Source organism: Gallus gallus, chromosome 14, assembly GCF_016699485.2.
Source record: "Gallus gallus isolate bGalGal1 chromosome 14, bGalGal1.mat.broiler.GRCg7b, whole genome shotgun sequence".
Classification (NCBI taxonomy): Eukaryota; Metazoa; Chordata; class Aves; order Galliformes; family Phasianidae; genus Gallus; species Gallus gallus.
Window position 1 is genome coordinate 6419599 of NC_052545.1, and position 21647 is coordinate 6441245.

At 51.2% G+C, this 21647-nt stretch overlaps 1 protein-coding gene and 1 long non-coding RNA gene across 9 annotated transcripts in view; one reads left to right on the forward strand and one right to left on the reverse strand.

Annotated features, from left to right (window-relative positions):
* Nucleotides 1–1244: 1244 nt before the first annotated feature.
* LOC124417205 lies at nt 1245–2200 on the reverse strand. The gene is made up of 2 exons (XR_006931512.1): nt 1699–2200; nt 1245–1495 (listed from the first exon to the last, which is right to left on the reverse strand). It is a non-coding gene; the product is annotated as an uncharacterized LOC124417205 (long non-coding RNA).
* TRAF7 (TNF receptor associated factor 7) overlaps nt 2091–21647 on the forward strand; it is a 28647-nt gene continuing 9090 nt past the window's right edge. The window contains exons 1-8 of one of the 8 annotated variants that reach the window (XM_015294204.4): nt 2091–4222; nt 11103–11221; nt 11475–11532; nt 12638–12729; nt 16486–16602; nt 17890–17982; nt 19641–19674; nt 20907–21090. In XM_015294204.4, coding sequence (XP_015149690.1) covers nt 11141–11221; nt 11475–11532; nt 12638–12729; nt 16486–16602; nt 17890–17982; nt 19641–19674; nt 20907–21090 — 659 coding nt within the window. In that variant the 5' untranslated portion in view covers nt 2091–4222; nt 11103–11140. Of the gene's footprint in view, nt 7941–11102; nt 11222–11474; nt 11533–12637; nt 12730–13179; nt 13555–15986; nt 16197–16485; nt 16603–17889; nt 17983–19640; nt 19675–20906; nt 21091–21647 lie in introns of those variants that run through there. The other 7 variants (NM_001012528.3, XM_040647377.2, XM_025155097.3 and 4 more) reach the window with 7 other exon arrangements.

The window sequence follows — 21647 nt, forward strand, 5'->3', positions numbered from 1 at the left end:
TAAAAACCTGTTCCTGGGGGATGTTTGCAGCACACAGCCTCCTGCCACTGCGCATCCCTGGGCAGCGCCTGCTCCCTGCTGGCAGCCAGCACATGGGACCTGGGGAGCAGCAGCCAGGGCCTGCTGTCTCTCATCAGCCCTGCCAGTTGCTCCTTCCTTTAGGATCACCCTTCCCTGTCTGGCCTCAGCAGAAGCAGCCTCCAAGCATCGCTGCAGCTGCCCTGCACGCTCATCAGGTATTATGAAGTGAGTGGAAACCTACTGAACTGTTTTGTGCTGCTTTGTTGAGCTTTGCTGTGCTCCTGCAGCTGCTACCTGATCAGTACCTCACGATGCTGCTTAACAGCTGCCTCCATTCCCATTCTGGGCTGTAGCACTCACTTGCTAGCTGAGGTTAAAAAAAAAGAGTGGACCTTTCTACAGCCCCCAGCAGCTTTGCAGAGGGAACCGTATTTTGGGATCCCAGCTGTGCAGCTCCTGGGAATCTCCACGGAGGCAGAGGAGACAGGCAGCTCCAACACCCAGGTCTGCTCCCAAGCCTGCCTTTCCTACTGTATTTTCTCAGAACAACCTTAGCAGTGTAACAGCAGCCCCTGCCCCCATGCTGCTAACCCCGCACACTCCCCTCTTCTCTGGGCAGGAATGCCTTGCATCTTGATGAAAAGAGCTGGCAGTTATCGACTTGGTTCTTTAGTAGGGGACCAAAAGCAAACAACAAAAATGATTTAAGTAGAGGAGATGCAAACGCTCCTCTTTGAATATACCCACCGGGCCCTAAACGATGCGGTACAATCATCACAACTGCGTTTGTGGCCTTTCCTAACACACGTAGGCTCCAACGAGGCTCAGCTCCCCCCTCTATCCTATCCCAGACCGCCGATGCTCCGCCCGCCCCCGCTGCCCGCACACAGCGCTGCTGCTGAGGCCCCCCCTCGGGTTCGGGGCTTTTAACACGGGCCGTTACTGCCGCCCAGCGGCGGAGCAGCGCTCAGCGCACCCACACAGCCCCGACCACGCGGCACTGCTCGCACTTCTCATCCGTGCTGGCTCGTTTACAGCTTTTTGTTTCATCCCTGTTAATAAATTTTTTTTTGTAATAATCTCTGCGGCTACGGTGGTATTTTGGCTATTGCCGCACACAACCCGGTTGGTTGAAGTAGCGTGGTTCCTCGCGTACGCAGAGCCAAAGGTCCGAGCCGGTCTGTGGTTTCTCGTGCGACGCACAGAAGGGACGGAAGCAGAAGTTCGAGTCAGAAAACTTTATTGAATCCGTAAGCTGTGAGGTCAGCCCGGTACGGCGGCCCCAGGGGAGACACGGAGGCCGCCAAGCGGTGCGGGCCGCACAGCGCCGCGCTCAGCCCTCCATCCCCTACCACCGCCACGCGTACCCAGCCCGGAGCTCGCGAGGAGCCGGGGAAGCGTGCCGGGCCCTCAGGGGAGCACCCCCTGGCTCTCGCTGCCCCTCACGCCGCTGAGATTCAGTTCCCGACAGGTCCTGAGGAGAGAAGGCAGCGCGGTAAGAGCGAGCCGCACCGCCCGGCCCAGCCCCAGCGCGGGGCCGCGAGCCTCAGCCGTAGCGCGTCAGCAGTGGCCACGGCCGCCCGCCGCCCTCAGACGAGGTGTCAGAAAGGCAGAAATCATCCCCGGCTCGCCCTGCCTCACAGTGCCCGCCATCAGTTCCCAACCGCTCACACTCACCTCGCGCCTGGAAAGGCCGCAGTGTACTCTCGCTGTGGAATTTATACATACCCCACCGCCGCTATTGGTCAGGCTGCCTGTGGACTCAGCCAATCCTGAGCAGCTGAGGTGATCGCCGTCCCTCCTCTACCAGCGCTTATTGGTCGACGCTTTTCCTCTCTCCAATGGCGCCGCGCGGCGCAGTGTGGCCCGAGGCGTGGTCTGCTGTCTCCCGATTGGCTCCCGCAGGGCGTCGGGAGAAGCCAGTAGTAACAGTGATTGTAGTGGAGAGTGACTGTAGGAGCGCCAATCAACGCTCTGCCGAAAGGGCTGCTGGGAATTGTAGTCCCAGCGTCTCAGCGGCGCGGTGAGGAGCGGACGGGAAGGACTACAAGTCCCGAGGAGCGCAGAGCGCCGCTCTTCTGGCCCGGGCGGCAGCTGAGCCGCTAGACGAGCGAGAGGGAGGCCTGGGGCCGCGATGTGCCGGGATCGGGTACCGGCGCTTCGGCCGCCGCCGCTGCCAGGTACCGCTGGGGGAGCCCCCAGCCGAGCGGGGCCGGCGCGGAGCTGCGGGAGCGCCGGGAAGAGCTGGGCCGGGCCGGGCCGGGGACTGCGGGCCCCTCACGCAGTGTGGGACGTGGAGGAGTGGATTTCTGTCACCGCTCCCGAGCGATTCCTTACATTGCATGGAGGTGTGGGCGCCTTCCAGACCCGTGGCTGTCCTGTTCTGTCAGAGACAGCGGCTCAGGCTCTGCTGGGGCCGAGGAACGCGGGGAGAGCCGTGGTACGAGAGCGGGGTGTGGGCTGGAGGCGGCAGGCCGGGGCTGAGTGCTGCGCTGCCCTCGGGGGGAGCCGTTCTGGGCAGCTCTGCCTCACACCTGGCAGTGGGGGCCAATGCTTCGCTCCTACCCCAGCAGGCTGATTTTGCCTCCCTGTGTAGTTTCCCCCCGGCGAGGTATTGCAGTCTGCCCTGAGCAGCGAGCTCCTGTGAAGCAGCTGTTGCATGTTGGCCGTGAGCGTTCCTCCCAATGGTTCCTGCTGACAGCCGCAGCGATCCGTTTGGTCACGGTGTGTCAGAGATGGCCGCGGGAGCCCTGACAGAGGGAGGAAGGCAGTGTCGGGGTTGGTTGCTTGCACGGTGGCTCCAGGAGCTGTGTGAGGAGAGGAGCAGATCAGGGGATGTGCACTGTGTGGGGGTAACAGCCAGAGAGGCATCAGCTCTCACCCAGGCCTGGACGCTACGGTGCTCTGGCTGCATAACCTCACAGCTCAGGCTCTCCCGTAGGCTGTTCTGTGTGCATCCTTTTATCACTGCTACTGTACATTGCTGCTTTCTGCTCTTGCAAGCACTAGTGCTTGAGGCACCCCCAAATGCTGCTGTGCTGTGCTGTGCTGATGTGTACTGACCATGAGTTCAAAGACAAAAGAAAGTACTGTCCTCATTGCATGCCTGGCGAGAGGAAATCAAAGAGTTTGGGGGTTTTCCAAGGGTCAGGCAGGAAGCTGTAGGATCTGGGCACTGCTTAGTGCCCTGCAGGCTCCCTGAGTCCTGGGGTGCCCCTGATTGTTTCTGTCCCAGGTGGGGTTGTGAAAACACAGGGTAAGTTTGGCCGTGGCAGCACAGAGAGCTCTGAGTGGGTTGGTCCTGAGTTCCTGACGTTGTACGGTTGTGGCTGGAGTTGGGTGGTGTTCAGCAGTCACCTCATGGGCTGAGCGTCGGCTGATCCCAAGGCATGTTATAGCCCTGATTGGCGCTTATCTGAAGCCAAGTCCAGCTGTGGCAGGAAGAAGGCACTTGAGAGCAAATCCTGGTTTCGCTAACCAAATACTTGAGTAATGTGGACACGCTCAGGCTGTCAGACCTCTTCCCACCCTGTTTTATGCCCGGTGCACTCCCTCACCATGGGCAGTGAGTTCTGTGCTGGCCGTGTCCCCCTGCCTGAAACTGACTGGGGACATAGCAGCTGCCTGCAGGAGGCTGTTGTGCCATGGACCCCCGTCCTCAGGGGTATGTGCTGCTCCTTACTGAAGGCCCCACTCTCCAGCAAGGGAATGCTCTTGCTTTCTATGCTAATGAGTTAACTTAGTTAACTGGTTTTCCCTGAAGCACCTCTGCGAGCACAGACTGCATCACTCTTTGTTGGGCTGCTCAATATTCAGTACTACGAACAGTTTGGGAACTACCTAAAGAGGGCGAGACACTCAAACTCCCTTCAGCGGGAATGGTGGATGATCCTTTTCCTGCGGATTTCTCACGTTGGAGGCATAAAGCAGTGCGTGCTCAGGTTGTTCTCTCTTAACCTCTCTGGTCTGTGAGCAGCGCGGGGCAGCACGAGGATTGGCTGAGCTGTGGGATTTTCCAGCCGAATTTACATGTCGCCCACTGCTCCGCATGCCTTTCTGTTTACATCACTGGGGAGCAATACACACATACACACACGCAGATAGCGGAAGAGGCATTCTGACCGAAGGAAGCCTGCCTGCAGCTCAGGAACTGGATCATGGTGGCGTGTCGCCAGGTCCCGCTGCGCCGGGGCTGCCAGGGGTGAGTCCTGCGGGGTGGTGTGGGCACAGCACGGTGTGGGAGCAGCAAGGCAGCACAGTGTGCTTGTCAGCCGGATCCCACAGCTCAGGCATGCGGCTGCTGACTGTCCGCTGGGGTAATTTAAACACAGCCTTCCTAGCATGGTGTAGGACACTGAAGCTCAATGCTCGGTGCTTCAGTGCTCAGTAGCTGTGCCACAACTGAAGTGTCGATCTCTATTGATTGCTTCAGGAATCAAAGATTCAGTGCTTGTTTATCTAAGGGCAGGACATCACTCAGCTCACATGCTGCCTGTAAAGCACGACAGTTTCTGGGTTGCTGGTTAACAGTCGCTGGCAGTGTTAGCTGCTTTGGATTGGGCTCTCTAGCTTGTTCTCAGTGGAAAACTGTGCAAAAAAAAACCCCAAAAGGGCACAGATGACTGAAATTTACTGGAACCTTTTATTTGGGAAGAAGCTGATGTATTTCAGATGGGTCTTCAAAGTGCTCTGATTGTACCCAGAAGGCAAACAGGAGCACGTCATCGAGTTTCAAAGCTTTGGAAGATGTTTGGGGAAAGGAAGTGTGATACTTGGTGCATTTTGAGTACTGATGACAGGCTCAGGTTTCTTGTGACTTTAACCTGGCCAGGTTACTTTCTTTTTTTCTCCATTGCAGCCCTGTTGAAGCACAAACTAACCTGGCCTCAGCCACCTGCACAGTGCTGACAGAGTTGAGAGGTGAGCAAGGCGGTCAGGAGCTGCTGGAGAGGGTTGCTTTGCAACCTCCTGCTGCTCCTGCGCTGCTCACTGAAGCCTTCCAGGCATAGGCTTTCCTTTCTCATGTGCAGTCCTGCCAAGACAGGGCATTGGCAGGAGTGCTCCGTGGCCTGGGCTTTGCTACTTACCTGGTATGCCATAGAGTTCCTCTGTGTGAATTGTGTGTGATGGGGGAATTCCTTATTCCCTTCACTGGGTTGTCTAGGTTTGTAGAGAGCTCTGGGCCTGACCAGTGCTGTTTACAAGTTTTATTGTGCATTTCTTGTGGGAGCCCTTTGCCATTTCCAGTGGCTCCCAGGATCGTGAAGGAACTGGAGCCCTTCTATCTATTGGATTTTTGTTCTTTAAGTGAGAATAAGGGAAAAATCACAACTATGCAGCACTGTAGTTTTAGGGCCAGTGTTGAGGCTCACTGTGTATAAGGGCCAGGTATGAGAGCTCTGCTCGTGTCCATTCCAGCCAAGCCAGCAGCGATGTGCAAGCACTCAACCAGCACCAACCAGGGCCAGGCACTGCCAAACTTTGTCTGCAGCCTCATGTGCAAGGGAAATGGTGTGGAAGGTGGATGCTTCCTAAAATGGAAGTATGGCTTTTGTGACATGGAAACAGCATTGAACGTTGGCCTCTGTTCTAACTCAATTGTAGTGTTTTGGGGAAAATGAGATGCTTTGTTCCGCCAGAGCAGTCACTTGTGATCCTGTTACAGCCACATTTGAAAGTTACTGCTTTAGGTTTTAGTGTCAAGTATTGCAAAGAGCCAGTCTGTCCCAAGGGCTCATTAACCTTGTGGAAGAGAAGAACATTTACTGCAAAAGTATTTCCTTTTCTGAACTGTATTTGCAGAAAGGAGTGGCAGTGTTCAAACAGCTGTGCTTCTGTCACACTGCTGGATGTGCCCTCTCAGCTCCGCTGTAAAATGAAGCACTGGTAAAAGCAGCAGCAATTAAAAATGTCACATTTATTTTTCTTGATGACAGTGCTGTACAGCTCTGGTCTCACTTCAGCTCAGAAAAGTTTGTAGGGCTTTTAAAAGCAACGAAAAGACTCGTGCACAATGAAAAGCCTTTCTGTTCCGCAGAAGCAAGGAACCACCAGCTGGAAGGGCCACGCTCTGTTGGTAGGACTGAGCTTCATTTCACGTTTGATCTTCTGGCACTGACGCACATCTCAGCACACATGGCTGGCCGTGTACAGGTGACCCCAGGGGTGCAGGAGGTGCCCACAGCTCTGTGCTCAGCTGCAACTCTGTGCAGCTGCCTTGCAAATGAAGGCTGTCAGCGGGGAGCACGTGAGCCCGACCCTTTTCTACCATCCATTTGCCTCACGATTTCTGAGCGTTCAGAGCAGATGGATTAGGAATGTGAGGAGGCATGTCCTCGATGCATCCTTCCATATCCATTTATAGACCTGTTGCACATTACTGAGTCCAGTCCTTTCTGAACCTGTCATTACTGCATTTCTCCACAGTGTGCAGCAGCAGCAGGCACTGGTGTTCCCTGTTAGCGGGGTGAAGGAATGCTTCCTATTGCCTGCGTTAGATCAGCCTCCTGCTAAGTTCACTGGGCACACTGTGACAGAAGGCTAGGGGAATAACAGGCCCGAGTTTGGTTTATTCCCAGGTTTCCTGACTTTGTAAATCTTAATCAGCACAGGAGAGTTTGTATAACCTGCACACTTGGAGATTTCACTACTTATTCTGTAGATGACCATGTTGAGTGAAGCTTACTCAGCAGTGCTTCTTAGGGACCCCATATTTGAAAGTTCCTGCTTCAGGTTTTGGCGTCAAGTATTGCAACCAGCCTGTCCATCCCAAAGAATCATTAACCTTACGGAAGAGAAGAATGCTTAATACAAAATGATTTCCATTCCTGAGCAAAGAGATCACCTGAGGAGCACCCGAGGAGCTGCACCCTCTCCTTCCCATGCTGCGACTGCCCTGTGAGATGTGTCTGAGTGATGTGTAGCTCACCTGTGCTCTCCAGGCCCGTGTCCTACAGGTCAGACTAGATACTCGTTGTTGTCATCATCACAGTGCTCTTTAAATGCTGTTGCTGAATTTCACAAGCACTTATGAAGGAGTGCTATTTCTGCCAGAGACACTGAGCAAGAAGGCCAGTGACTGCGCTGTGCTTGTGGGGTGCAGAAAAGCTGGGTTCTGAGCTCATGAGCCATGCTTCATGCATGCTTTGTACCCAGCCCTCCCCTTTCAGGCTGCTGTGGACCACTGAGAATCAGTTCACAGCTGGAAAACAATGAGAACACCTCATTAGTGCAGAACAAGGTAGACAGAGCCTGCCCAAACCAGACCTGCAAGGAGAGGTCTGAGTCCCCTGCTCTCAGCACCCACCTTCTGTGGGGTGGTGCTCCATGTCCTGCTGAGCTGGGCTCCTGGAGCAACTTAGCTCACTTCAGCTTTTGTAATAGTATTTCCCCAGTGATGTACCAATCCCCTAAAGGATGTGTAACCCTTCCTGTTCTGGCTGCGGTGTAGTAGAGGAACAGAAACTTGTCTTTTACTGTGAGTACATGGGCTGTGAAATAAGGAAATGCACATTAGTGCAGCCCATTCCCTGTTTGTGGGGTAGCCCCACGCCTGCCTTCAGCAGCACACCGTGGCTCACCTGCCAGAGAGCAGCCCTGTGGGTGGTTTTGCCAGCCCTGCTGTGGGTGAATAGCTTCAGAGACAGCTTCAGTGAACGGAGGGAGGAAGAAGGAAGAAGAGAGCAGACACAGGGCATACGCCTGAGCTTTGTGGGCACAAAGTCCAGTGCTGCCACTGTGCCCACAGTGCCCTGCCCACAACAGGAGTGGCTGCAGGATCAAGGCTGGGCAGATTACATGGTATTTGTGGAGGATGTGCCCTCTGCCATCCCTACTTGTGCCGTGTGTCCCCTCGGAGCCTTGGCCTTGTTCTTAAGGATGGCTGTAAGGATCTTCTTCTGAGCACTGGGAACCGCTGGGTGAGCTCTCTGTGATGCCCTGCAACAGGAGGTGCCAGCCCCCTCCTATGGGCAGCAACCCCTCAGCAGGGCCCTCCCTCATTCAGATGCAGTGCTGGGGCAGCAGCAAGAAACAGCCAGCAGAGAATGGCTCTGCTGCTGCCTTTCTGGGCTCTACGGTGGGGAGGAGTGCTGCCTTTCCCAGCTGTCTGCAGCTACTGCTGGTTGGGTTTTTCCTTGTCTGGATTACAAAACAAGGAAATTTAGGGCTTTTCTTCTCCTTGAGTCTCCTTCTTCTCCTTGAGTCTCAAGCCTGCGTTGATCCCTGTGTTGTGCAAATGCTGAAAGCTAGCCCTTCCCCTACTTTGCATCTGGTTGCTATCAGCCATGTGATTCAGTGAATAACGGGTTCCCACAACATCCTTTTTTCCAAGGGAGATTTCCACCCCCCCCCCCCCCCCCCCTTTTTACTGTCAAAAATAAACACCACTCCATGCACAGAGAGCCTGGGTCACAGGCTGGGTCTGTGCAGGGCTGTGCTACTTGGACACCCAAGGACTTCCTGCAGTTCTTCCTGCACAGGAGGGAATGGAGTTTGCCCTCTTGCTGTGGCTGCTCTTTTGCTGTCAGCCATGAGCAGACCCTGCAGAGTCCTGGGATGGAACATCAGGATGCTGTGTCCCATGTGAGCACTGCCAACCTGCTGCTCTGTGATGCTGCTGGAGATGCCTGGGATTTCTGCAGCTCCTTTGTATTTGGTCATCTAAGAAAGGCTTGGAACCCAAAGGGTTCTGTGATTGCTGGTAAATCTCAGTTACTCCTTCTAGGTCACAGAGTGCATGTCTTCTGTAACACAGGCTTTCACTGTGTGGTTGTCAGCATCTCCTCTGGACGTGGTTCTGCTCAGATGCGACAGTTCCAGCTGCTAAGCCAAGGTGCAGAGATCTGGAGGGGATTTTTGTAAGTGCTTCAGGAAGCTGCTATTAACATCAAGAATACCATCTCTTTTCCTCTTCCTTTTAAGTTCTTTGATATCATCTGACAAAGGCCTTTTTCAGTGCCTTGTGACAGAGTGCAACGGCAGGCTGCTCTGCAGACGTGTCTGCTCTGTTGAAGTCACTCCTGTATTCGTTGGTTGCAGAGATTTGGGCTGAGATCGGCTGTTTTTATGGTAGCTGATGTTATGCACGTTAGCAAATATTCCACTTGATGTTTTTTCCATTGCTTGCATTCCCCTGGTTTCTATTCAGAGGAGGTGCAGAGCAGGTTACCTCCTGCTGCTCACAGGTAGTTTGCTTGGCCATGCTGCAGGGTTTGGGGTATGAGCAAGCAGTGGAAAATCCCTGTGTTCCAACCCGTGCTCCCTTCCTTGCTTTGGATTTATCCACAATCTGCTGAAGTGGGATCTTGCATTCCTCTAGGTGGGCTTTGGAGCAGGGGAATGTACATTTTACTGGAGAGGTGCCCCCGAATGCCCCTGCTGCAGGCAGTTTGGAGCTGTTGGAGCTGCACTGCAGCTGGGAGGCAGCTCCTCGATCTGCACCATGCAGCAGCGTGGTCCTGCTTCGTTCCTGCTGTTCTTGGACATCAGCAGCTCTGCTTAGCATTTCCTAAGGGATCTGGCATTTGCAGGCAGCCAGGACAGAGCTTCACAGTGTTTGGAAAACATTATTCAGATCTGTGTTTTTAAGATAGTCCTGGGGGTGGTTTGGGGGTTTTTGTTTGTCACTTTGGGTTGGGTTTTGGTTTGTTTTTCTAATTTTTTTTTCAGCCTGTAGCTTTTCCCAAGAGTTTAGCTCCAGGGGCAGTGATCTCTGTGGATGCTGTCCCATGCAGGACACAGTGTGCTGTGCCAGGCAGCAGAGCAGTTGGGCAGGGGCTGGGGACGTCTCCAGCGTTGTGTTTGCAGAGTTTAAAATGTGAGCATAGGACACATGCAAAGCTGAGGCTCTTGGGCTGTGACTGAAGGAGCTCTGCACCAGTCCTGGATCCTAGGTGCACTGCGTGGTCACGTCACACCTTGAGTTTCCCCATCTATGAAAGAGGTGATCACACACCGTTATGAATGCTTGGAGATTTGGAATGTGTCACCCTAAGAGAAGATCCTTTGCTAAGAGGAGCCAAGTCGCCTTGCCTCCCTGTGAGCCTGCAGCAGGAGCAGCTGCATGGGGAGCAGCCCCAACCCAGCAGCAGGCTGCAGGCAGATGTTCCTGCGAGGAACAGGACCAGAACCACTGCCCTGCCCGGCTGCAGCCCATGGTGCTTGCAAGATGAGAGCCAAGCACCAGCGAAAAAACGGATTTGGGCTGTGCTTTAGTCAACTGGATCTAGCCAGTCAGTTCTCACTACTGTTGTCTGTCTGGTCTGCCTGCTTAGCCCTTGGACTCTGTGGCTGGCAGGGAGAACACCAAGATTTAACTGTACCTTGGATAAAAAGGGATCTTTAATCAGGATTTTTCCTGAGCAGCTTATTCCTGGAGCACTGTGTGGACTGGGACAGGCTGTGAGTGCCAGCAGTGACTTCCAGCCACGAGAATGAAGGGGCAGCCAAGGAGAAGAGCCCCCTGCTGTGCTGAGCCCACAATGGGAACTTCTGTCCTGGGCAACAGCATCTCCTTAGGATGGCAGTGTGGAGCTTCTTCCTGGGGGAGCAGCTTCAGCACCCCCTCTCTAAAGTTCTTTTAGAGCCCTCAAGCCAGCATCACGTTCCAGCAGAGGTTAAAGAAAGCAAAATCCATGTGCTTCCCCAGATTATTATTGTGCAATACTTTGACTTTGCAAACTTGAACCTGGTAAACAACTGAAGAAGAGCAGTGAGCCCCTCTGCTGCCTTCTGAGGGAGGGGATTTCTCTCTCTGGGTGATGGTCTGTGGGCTGTTTCTGAGCAGGAACTGAGTGAGATCTGCAATCACAGATGTGTTAATTGAAGTAAGGTTTCTTTCGTAGAGATTTTCTCTTCGTAGAGAAAATTAAAAAAAATGCTGGGTTTTTGGAAAATGCTGACTGCTTCTCCCAGGAGTGGTTTGAAGGGGCCCAACTTTAACCTTGCCACTTGCTGCTGAAAAGCCCAGCTTATGTGAGTTTAGGTAAATAATTGGACTTAATACTAGAGGAAAGTGTTCCCTGAGCCTGGGAGATGTACAACGAACCTAACTCTCTCTCTTTGTCTTTTTTCTTCCACAGAGCAAACTTCCCATGACTAACAAGTGCTGGTCTGGATTATGAGCTCAAACAAGAACGCTCGCTTCAATCGTTTCTCCAGTGGCACACCAAGCATCACTACTTCAGAAAACACTAACGGGGTAAGTGTGGGTGCCGTGAGCACTGGGCAGGGGCTGGGGCTGCTTCTCATGTTCTCATCCTTTCTTTTGAGAAAATGATGACAATGGTGGAAAATTTGATACTTTCCCCCCTGAGAAATCACAGTATCCACAAATGAAACTTAAGGATGCATGCAGGCTATATTCATATATAGTCACCAATTCAGGAGAAGTAGTAAGAATTCAGGCTGTGCTGCACTGATACACACTGCCATTCCTTCTGTCTATATTTCAGACAAGAATGGAAACAACTTTTGGGCCGGCATACTCTGCTGTGACGACTATCACAAAGGGTGAGTGCATCTCATGTGTGGGGCTTCTCCCCAGAGCACTGGGCATGAATCCTACCAGGCTTCTACTTGTTGTTGTTCTCCAGCTCACAGAGCTGTTGGGACAGTCACTGTGTGTTCATTGCAGGCAGGTGCCAGAGTACTGTTTTTAGTATTACACAGCCCAAGTGTTACTTAATCACAACATCTGCTCACCAGGCGTGATGGAATGAGCATGAGCAGAAATTAGAGAACCACTGGGAAGATCTTGCTGAAATTAGGATAATACAACAGGATCTGATACAAAGCTTAGTTTCAAATCTTATTTATCCATGTGACTTCTCATTCAATTGTTACCAGGGCTGAAAATTCTGATCTTCACTCTTTTTCTGTTTGTCATTCTGGACACTTTGGTAAAACCCCTGTGGTCATTTTTAGCTCAGACAGGAGGGGGTGTGAATGTACCTGCTCATTTAAAATTCTTCTGCTTTGTTCTTCAAAGCCCAGCAAGTGAGGAGTCTGAGCTCTGACACGCAGCATGAATGTGGAAGAGATCTGGTTTCACTTTGGGATAAAAATATCCTTACTTTAGTAAAGATAAGAAACTGGCACTTGGCACTGATTTAGATAAGGAAATTAATGACCTGCCTGGAGGAAATGTTTGGGTTACATGTGTAAACTCTAGATCATTTTGGACTCCTGAGCATTTACATTCACAATTTAGTGTCAGTCAGTAATACTATCCTTACACAAACCTCTCATTTAGCATAGCATGTTTCTGTTGTGCTACAAGAAGTGTCCAAACCTCCCTAGATCTAAGTGATTGTTGATAGGTGGCTGATAGTTGTGGGAGTGGAAGGTTTCCTTTTGTTAGCACTTTTAACCTATAGGCCTGGGAGGAAATTATCTATGCTGTTTGTTGGGCAAGCTACCTTCAAAGGGTTGTTGCACTTCCGCAAGCTGTCAGAGATCAGGATTACTGTGTGTGCTGATGTGTTCAGGTCAGGAACTGGCATAGGGGAGTCCCTACTCTTTTCATTTTTCCAAGGAGCACTCACGGCTGCAGAAACCCGTAGCTTAGAAATGTTACTAAACAGCTTTTTTTTCCCCCTTCTCATTTGCCTTAAAGCTGATGGAACCAATACTTTTAAGCAGCATCGTCGGACTCCATCTTCCTCCAGTACACTCACCTACTCCCCACGAGATGAGGACGATGGCATGGTAGGTGTTACCAAGAGGCCCCTCGTGACTGGCTTAGCTGGTTGTATCTCAAATGACATCTGGTGTTCCTCTGTCTCCCTCTGCATTCCCATGCACTGTTACATCAGCTACAGATGGCTGCAGTGGAGGCAGGAGCAGCCTCAGCATCTTCTGGCTGCTCCCATGGTTGGGCAGCGGGGCAGCAGAGGCTGCTTCTGACCTGGGCCATTGGGCTGCTGGGCCTCATTTTCAGGCTGTCTGAAAGCAGTATGTTGTTACAGAGTTTGAGAGCTACAGATCCCACAGACCTATTACCTATTATTGTGGGTGTACCTGCCTTCTGTTGTGAGCAGGATGCCCTGACCTTCCTGGGCTGTTGGCACCGATGGCTGTGTCTGTGTCAACCTCTATCAGAAGCACAGCTGATGCAGCAGCTACGACTAGAAAACACATTCTTCCTTCCACCTCCAGGTGGGGCTTCTGACCGCAGGGAGCAGGACTGAAACCTGCAGTGGGATGTCCAGCCCTGCAGACAGCTCAGCTCCTGGAGATTACATCAGCAGGGTCTTCTCAGAAAAATGTGCCCGTGTCCCGTGGTGTCTTTGCAGGGAAGCACTGCCCGGTTTTGTATCCAGCTCCTCATTCACTTTACACGCTTCTGAGTAACTTCTTTTTTGGCAATTTAGTGACCCCACAGGATTAATTGCTTAAAGAGAAATGAAATTGACTAAATCAATTGAATCAGGACTGGCAACAGCAAAGCAGACCTCAGCAACAAAAGCAGCACTTGATCAGGTGCCTGGTGCCCCAGCTCACAGCCACAGGCTCCTGCTTCAGTTTAGGCATGTGAGTAGCAGCCTCTCCATTTGAAGTCCACGTATGCATGTAGACTTTGTCAGGTTAGGAGACCCAACTTCAGAGCCTGGGAAACATGGATCAGTGATGCTGATTCATTTAGGCCCTGGGGTCACAGCAACAGTGCAGAGCAACAGCACTTCTTAAAATAAACTTGACACCAGATTGCAAAGAGCTTTATTGTCAGTATCCTATAAAGTTCCTTCTGTTGCTTAGAGATCTTGCTGTGTTTTCTGTGAGCATGTGTTTGTTTTTCAAAAAGTCCTTTGAACATTTGGCTCATGTTCTTGGCAGACACAGCTCTCCATCACATCACTGACCCCAGGGTGCTGGACCACTGCTTCAAACAACCCCTGGCTGCCAGCACCGATCCACTGGGCTGAGTGCTGTGCTCACTGCGCCCTTTTCATGGGTAGAGATGAGGGTTTTCATGAGGCACAGGGATGCTGGGGACGCTATGTTTAGCCATGTTTGATGGAGAAGCTCCCTGGCTTCTTTGGAAACCCATGTTACACAATGAGGTGTGTAGCCAATAGGAGAGGTGTCACCTAGGACGTATTCTCAGTCATCTTTCTTGGACAGCATCAGTTCACCTTCCTGGAGTGCTAAGTATTGTTAAGCAAAAATAGCAAAAGGAGTAATGAGTGGTTCAGGAAGCAGCCTGCAGCATGAGGTGCTAATAAACCATGAGCTGCTCTGCTCTGCCTCGTGCTCCAGACAGACTTTCGCTAACCCCTTTATGAAGCTTTCTTTGCTTTGTTAAGAAATAATCTGGGATTTCCCTTCCTGATCAGTGTGTTTTACCCTTCTCCAGAAGCTTCCAAGGGCTTGTAAGCCATCACAGAGACAGCTGGAGAGGAGTCAGAGCCCTCCTGTGACCCCTCTCCCCCTTCTCCTTTCTTTTTAAAGTTTGTCTTAATGAAACCTAAAGCAGAGTGGAGTGTTCTGCATGCAAGGCAGGGATTAGTGAGCATCTGCTGTCATCCTCCCTGAAAACAGTGCCACGTGTTCCCAGCCTCGGGGAGCAGGAGCGAGGGCAGTACTGGAGCATTCATGGAGAGGATAGGATATGACCTGTTCTGAACTCTGCCCTAAAGATTACAGCTGAATAGTGGGGCAAGGGCGAACTGCTGGATGAAGGTCTTGCTGTGGCTGTCCAAGCTCTTGGCAGTTTGCATGGAGCTTTCCCTGTGACCTAGAGGCTGGGCCGAGTTACCAGCCAGCCACAAGCTATTCATCTCGTATCAAAAGATGTCTGAGCACTCCATCCTTTGGGCTGTTTGAAGACTGTGTCTTACATTCAGCCAGGCCATGTCTTACACCCAGCCTGCTGGAAGTGCTCTTGGCTGCAGCCTGCTGTTGCACATGGGCTGTGCTGCTGCTAAAACTGCCTCTGCAGAGCCTGCCTTTGCTGCCCTCATCTCTGTCTCACTTCCAGAATAGGAGCTATGCACAGTCATTCTTGTTTTAATACCTTGTGTTACTAGTGGTAACTTGTGTTACTAGTGGAGGAAAATAATTAATGAATATACATAAAATTGATTTTCTTCATAACTATTCTTCCTCAAGGTTTACATATTTAGCCAACAAATATGCTTTTTAAAGAAAGATCTGTATACTTAGGCTTCTAAGCAGATGCAGCATTGCTGAGTACCTGGGATCCCAGGATCATAAAAATTACAGAGTGGAATGGTGTGAAGAACCAGCAGGATCCTGTGCTGCTCCTCTCCTGCAGCCCAGCAAGGACTGTACTTCCCCCACAGTGCACTCTCTCCGAAGCTCATTTTGCATCTTTTATTGTTGAATTTCCTGACTGCCCACACGGCCTCTTTCATTGGCTTCGTCTGCTCTTGGGCCTGGTGTTCCATGTTTTCACCCAGGGCAGACTGAACGTGAGCAAGGCACTTTCTGTGTGCAGGGTAGTGCAGGGAGCAGCCCGGCGTGGTGGGGTCTGCTTGGAGATCCTCAATTAAGTGGTCCTGCCGGTGTAGGCGTGGTACTGCAGGTGCTGACAGTTGGGGCATTGGGCATCTTGATGCTCAGTGCATGAAGTTCTTGGCTTCAATCTGCCATTTCTTTGTCATCCCATTCATTCTGCTCCTTGAAAGCTTGAATTGCTTCTCCCTGCACTTTTCTCCATCTGCCAGAAGGATCTGTTCCAGAGTAACCCAGCAGTAGCTGTGCTCCCGGCTGCTCTAGACCCCTTGTCCCGATGGTCTGAAGTCTCCATTTTGGCTCTGACATTGAGTTGCATCTTGGCTATGCGCTGCTGGTTCACACTGCACCCTTTGGGATGTGCTGCTGGTTAATATTCCGGTGGCAACATTCCCTCAAAGCCGGCCCCAAGGCCGCCGTAACCAGTGGGATTTTTCTTGATTGGTGCACGCAGTGTCCACTGAGCTCTCCCCTCCCGAGCAGGAAGCGACAAAGTCAGCCTGTTGCTGAATTGAATAGAAGGAAGTCTCCACACTTACGCAAAAAAAATTGGCAGAAGTTGGATCGTGAACGAAACAACAAGTGCTGCTGCAGAGATTAGAGAAATTGCAGGAGCTGGTAGCTGTCTCTGGGGGAGATTTACAGAGCTTTCTGCGCAGGATTAATTCTTCCAAGCCATTTCTTTGCGGGTGGGCGCAGTAAGTATCCAAACAAATGCACCTTTGAGAAAGTGACGTGCTTGGAATCTGGATGTCGGCTTAGTGGAGCGAGTTGGAGCTGGATGGTGGCCGTCCTGTCCCTGCGCGGCGTGGTGTCCCCAGCAGGGAGGCACGCAGAGACCATTCAGTGCAGCTTGGCAGAGTGGATGAACAAATGGAGCAGCTGAGTTTGGTGGAGGGGGGGGCTGAATTGAACTCTCTGTGCGTAGGGTTTTGGAGCAGGGGGAGTTATTTGCAATAACAAGAATTGGTTTTTATCTCTTTGAAGCCTCCGATCAGCACCCCACGCCGCTCTGACTCCGCTATCTCCGTCCGTTCATTGCACTCTGAGTCCAACATGTCCTTGCGCTCGACGTTCTCGCTCCATGAGGAAGAGGAGGAGCCAGTAGGTATTTGGGATTGTCGGAAGGAGCAGTATTAGGAAGTTCAGTGTCAAAAGAGTAACTTAGAGGACTCCCGTGAGTACATACCGCTAGCACGGGGAGCTTTTCATGTTGTCTGGCAACTAAGGTTCAGGACTCGTGGTTATAATTTTGTTTTCCCTACTGACTTCTGCAAGTTACTTTGCTTCCTTGTGTACCATTTCCCCATATGTAAAGAGGGGATGATGGCGAGACTCTTCTGCTTCTCTGAAAAACTGTAATGCTTTGCAAAGTGGTGCGTGATTCCCTAGCTCTGCTATAGAGCAGTAGGGAGCTGTAAATCTTGAAGCTTGATCCAGGCAAACTAACACAAAATTCCTTCCTGATTCAGAGCCCCATCCTGCCTTTAGGGCTGTGTGGCACCCCACTGACTTCATTGTAAGCCCCAGGAGGGAGCAAGGAATTGCCTGCATGTCCCTCCCTGTAGGGGAAGGCACTTCTGAGCAGTGCTTATATTGTGACCCAGTGCCTAACCCCAGGATGGATGCATGAAAGGTCAGGTGGCATTTTGCCACAGATCTAGGATAAAAGTGTGTGTTTCATATTTAGGAACCCAGGGGGTCATGTTTGCAGTTGTGAGAGCAGCATGGGGTGAAAAGGCAGAGTAAGCTGCACTGATTGGTTCAGAATGCTGCAGTGATTGGTTTGAAATGCCCTGAGCCTCATTCTGATCTGGGCTGTGCCGATCAGATAGGATGTTCCCAGTGCCCTTGCAACAAATGTGAAGAGCTGGGCCCATGTGGGCAGAGCAGTGCTATTTCTGAATCATAAGGGAATGAAAGAACCCTTCCTTTGGGGTATTTCAAAATACAAAAGGGCAAGCAGTTTTAAAATGGCTTTTAAACTTCAGGCTTAGTACCCAGAATGTTTTTGACACCACACTGTTGAGTCCAACCATGCAGAGAGTACCAGGCAGTGCAGTGCATGCAGTTCTGGTGACTTGAGCTTTTCATGCAAAGATGGTCTCTGCAGTTTGCTGTCAGTGTTCCAGTCCTGCGAGTTGCAAGTGGCTCCCAGTCTGTGATGATCTGAGGGTCTCCAGATATTCCCAGTGTCATTTCTCCACTGCCTCCTGCGTGCTGGAAATAAACAGATCCAAGCAAATATTTGTTTAGAGATAATGACATCCTTAGTGTGTCCTGGGCCCCTGGCTCACCACTGAAGAGTTGCTTTGCTGAGCCTTTTGCAGATCTGAAAGCTCCTGGATTTGCTTTAACTCTGCTCTCTATCCCTTCCTCTCTCTTCTTTAGGAGCCACTGGTGTTTGCTGAACAGCCGTCCGTGAAGCTGTGCTGCCAACTGTGCTGTAGTGTGTTTAAAGATCCAGTCATCACAACCTGTGGGGTAAGGCAGTATTCTTCCAAATCATGAACTTGGCTTCCCCAGATGTGTTAGGTGACCCGCAGCCAAGCCGTGACTATCCCAGTGACTGTCAGTGACTGCAAAGATGCTGCTGAGCGTGTGGCAGGTTTCCCTAAAGGCAGCTCTGAACCAGTCTGCATAGAGCATGCAGGGCACTGCAGCTAGCCAGAGAAGCCCAAGGCTTGTTCACGACTAGTCTGCTTTTCCCCGAAGAAGTATACTGTCAGCCTGCCAGTCCTGGCCACATTCAGTCTCCCTGGTTTGGCTTCAGTGATGTCAAAGCTCCTCATTCCCTGTCTGAAGGGCTCTGCAGGGTGTTGCTGCCTCTGGGCACCCTGGAAACAGTTGCTTTTCAGTTGTTAAAAGAGTGTTTTCTGTAAGACAGGAATGGCTTGAAACTTCATTTAGTTAATGCTTGCAGAGGAATTTGGCATCCTCTAATGAAAGGCACAGAGTATTATGAATATTCTCCTATATTCCATTTTATTGAGATTTTAATAGAAGCTGTATATTATTACTGCTCCTGTGCCACATTTGAAGAAAGATGGCTTTGTGACGGGCTCACTAATGCTTCTGATGTGCTTCAGATTGCTAGGATGGAGCTGTAACAACAAGCGCAGAGTGGGATTGTTTATTGTGGGGGGTGCTGTCCCCGGAGGTTCTAGAAGCTGGTGCAGTTTTGCTGCATCATTTCAGTAAGCAGCTCTTTGTGGAGACACAGAGATTTACTGGTTAATATTGGAAAAAAATAATCTCCTGCAGGAAGCAGAGTGGCTTCATTTGCAGTTCTGGTTTGGCAGCTCTGGAGAGAGCAGCATGCAGCTGTGCAGGGCAGGAAAAGGCCATGTGAGTAGGGCTGCAGATAACGTTCTGCAGAGTGCCTTGCAGTACCTCCAGTGCTGCTGCAAAGATGTGGCTGAGGAGTCCCCAGGGAACCCTCCAGGGGTGAGTTCAGGACCCATGAAATGCCGCAGCCTTTGCTCATTTCTTTATGTTCTTCAGCACATTAGATTGAATTAACTACTTTCTCAGGTTAAATGGCTGCCATACATTTCTGCTGTAAGAATGGAGAGTGAGCTATATCAACTGGCAAAATTTACAGTGCAATTAATGGGTTTACGAATTAGCCATCCCATCCACCTGGCAGCTGGACAGCTTCCTTAGAAGAGCTACAGGAGTGTGTATGATGGGCTGACTGGCCAAGGGCAGGGAAAGACTTATGCTCTTCTGCTTGGAGACTGCTCACGAAAAGGAGAGGAGTAGCATGGGCTAAAATGAAGGGCAAAGTAGATAAATCCCATGTGGACTTGGAGGGTAGGGATGTCAGTGTTGCAGGACATGTCTCTGTCCTGATCCTGAGTAGAGCTGAATCCTCAAAGCACCAAACATGTACTTAGTGCTTCTCAGGAACAGGAGCTGTGTTGGAGTCTCAGCTGCCTGTACCAGCTGTCCCCTTTACGCCTGTTTTTGTCCTCTGCTGCAGACCCAAGAGCACCCTGAGCTACACAGCAGACAGAACAGCTGCTGAAATCCCTGTGCAACAGGCTTTGGGCTCTCCAACCTTTCCCATCGTTAGCCACAAGGGATAATTTATCTGATATGGTTTATGCTGACACTACTTTTCCTCTTTGCTTCCACAGCACACGTTTTGTAGAAGATGTGCCTTAACATCTGGTGAGTACAGAACTGTTCTTGTGTGATGTAGCCTAAATGCTGTCATTTCCTGGTTTGTTTGCTTTCACTTAAAAGAAACCTGCAGAATGATATCTGAAGGGCTTTAAACAAGCTGTCAGTCCCAGGCTACCACTGCAGCAGTGAGGGACTGGGACTCAGGAGGCTGAGAAGCCCTAAGCTTTGATGGTATGCAGTGTAGCATGGGCACTCGAGGACTGGGCCCCGCTTTTGGGCACAGGATGTTCTCAAATCCAGAAATAGGCAATGGATAATCCCAGGATAATATGTGTCTCACCCAGAGTTGACCCATTGATTTCAGAATGAAAGCTTTCTGTGGCTACCCACCTAGGGAACATGGGGGCCGTGTTTGGCAGGAAACCACCAAGCCCTCCTCCCCCATCCTGTTAGTGCCAACTCTCTGTCTGCATATCCCTTCAGTGCCAGCTCTGCCTGCAGAGCAGAGCTGCTGGAGCTCACCCCACTCTCCCAGCAGCCTGCTGGAGCCCCAGCTTCTGGCTGACAGCCTGGCCTGTCCACCTCCCTCTTGGTTTGGGCTCTGCACTCCAAAAATTACTTCCCTTGGCATGAGCCCGTGTCCCTCTTGTTTCAGCACAAAGCCATTTGTATTACCAGAACAGCAAGCCCTGAGGAAGCTCCCTGAGGAGCCCAGCAAACAGTAGCTCTTCCTGCCTTAAGATGTTCATCTTCTGCATGTCAGGGAGTCCCTCTGCTTTGCATGCCAATTTCTCTGTCACTGTGCTGCCCTGAGTCTATACCAACAAACACTTCTGCAACCAAAGGCTTTGCAGTTGTAGCCCTGAATTGTTCCTGTCCCCTCAGCTTGTGTCGTTGCTAGCTAGCTTCAGGCTGGGGTGGGAGATAGGATTATGTGTGGGCCATCAGCAGATTTGTGGGCACTTTCTGTGCATACTTCTGCAATTCAGCGTGCACAAGGTTGTTTCAAGGAGAGTGGCATTCCTTCACTGATGGTTATCTTGAATTGCCATGAATTAACACAAAATAGAACTTTTCACCAAACTCCAAGGCAAACCAGAGCTGGCAGTTTGCAGACCATTTGTGAGACTATTCATGGCTCATGCCGTTGTCACCGATTTGAGAGCTGGCTGTCTTGGATAGAGAAGGGTGAAGAATAAAATCTCCCCACAGAGACTCTTTGAAGTGCTCCCGCAGTGTCTCAGCCCTCACTGACTCTTTTCCTTCCCCACCTGCAGAGAAGTGCCCTGTGGACAATGCCAAGCTGACTGTGGTGGTGAACAACATCGCAGTGGCCGAGCAGATCGGGGAGCTCTTCATTCACTGCAAGTATGGCTGCCGGCCCGCAGCCAGCAGTAAGCCTGCTGCCTTTGAGGTGGACCCCCGCGGATGCCCGTTTACAATTAAACTGAGCGTCAGGAAGTAAGTGGTTTGTCACCAGCACAAAACCTCCCCAGGTAGGGCCCCTGCCACCAGCAATTGCTGCTGTATCTGAGATACCCTGGGGACAGCAGAGCTCCCACCTGCAGCATTCTTCTGGTTGCGCAAAGATGTGGGAACAGGCAGAAGGACTTGGGGACAGTTCTTTCCACTGTGTCACAGTCTGAGCATAGGGACAGATGGGCAGGTCTTGAGGAAAAGGTGCTGTTCTGTGCTTATGGCTTACCTGGCAATCAGCATCAGGACAGACAGTGTGAAAGCAGCCACCTCACGTCTGGGCTGGAACACTGTGACTATGATCAAGAAGGGACACAGGGATTCTTTCTGTAAAAGGAGTTATCCTGGTTGTATCCTGGGAATGTCCCTTCTGAAATCCATTTCTCTCCTTATCCTTTATGTATTCACTTTCCTGCTATCACCTGGCTGTTGCCTGCTGCTAATAGCTGGCAGAAGGCTCAGCCGATCAGCTGCAAAATGAGATGTTCCCTGCATAAATATACCCTATTGCTCTCAACTTGCTGACCAAATAAAAGTTTAAA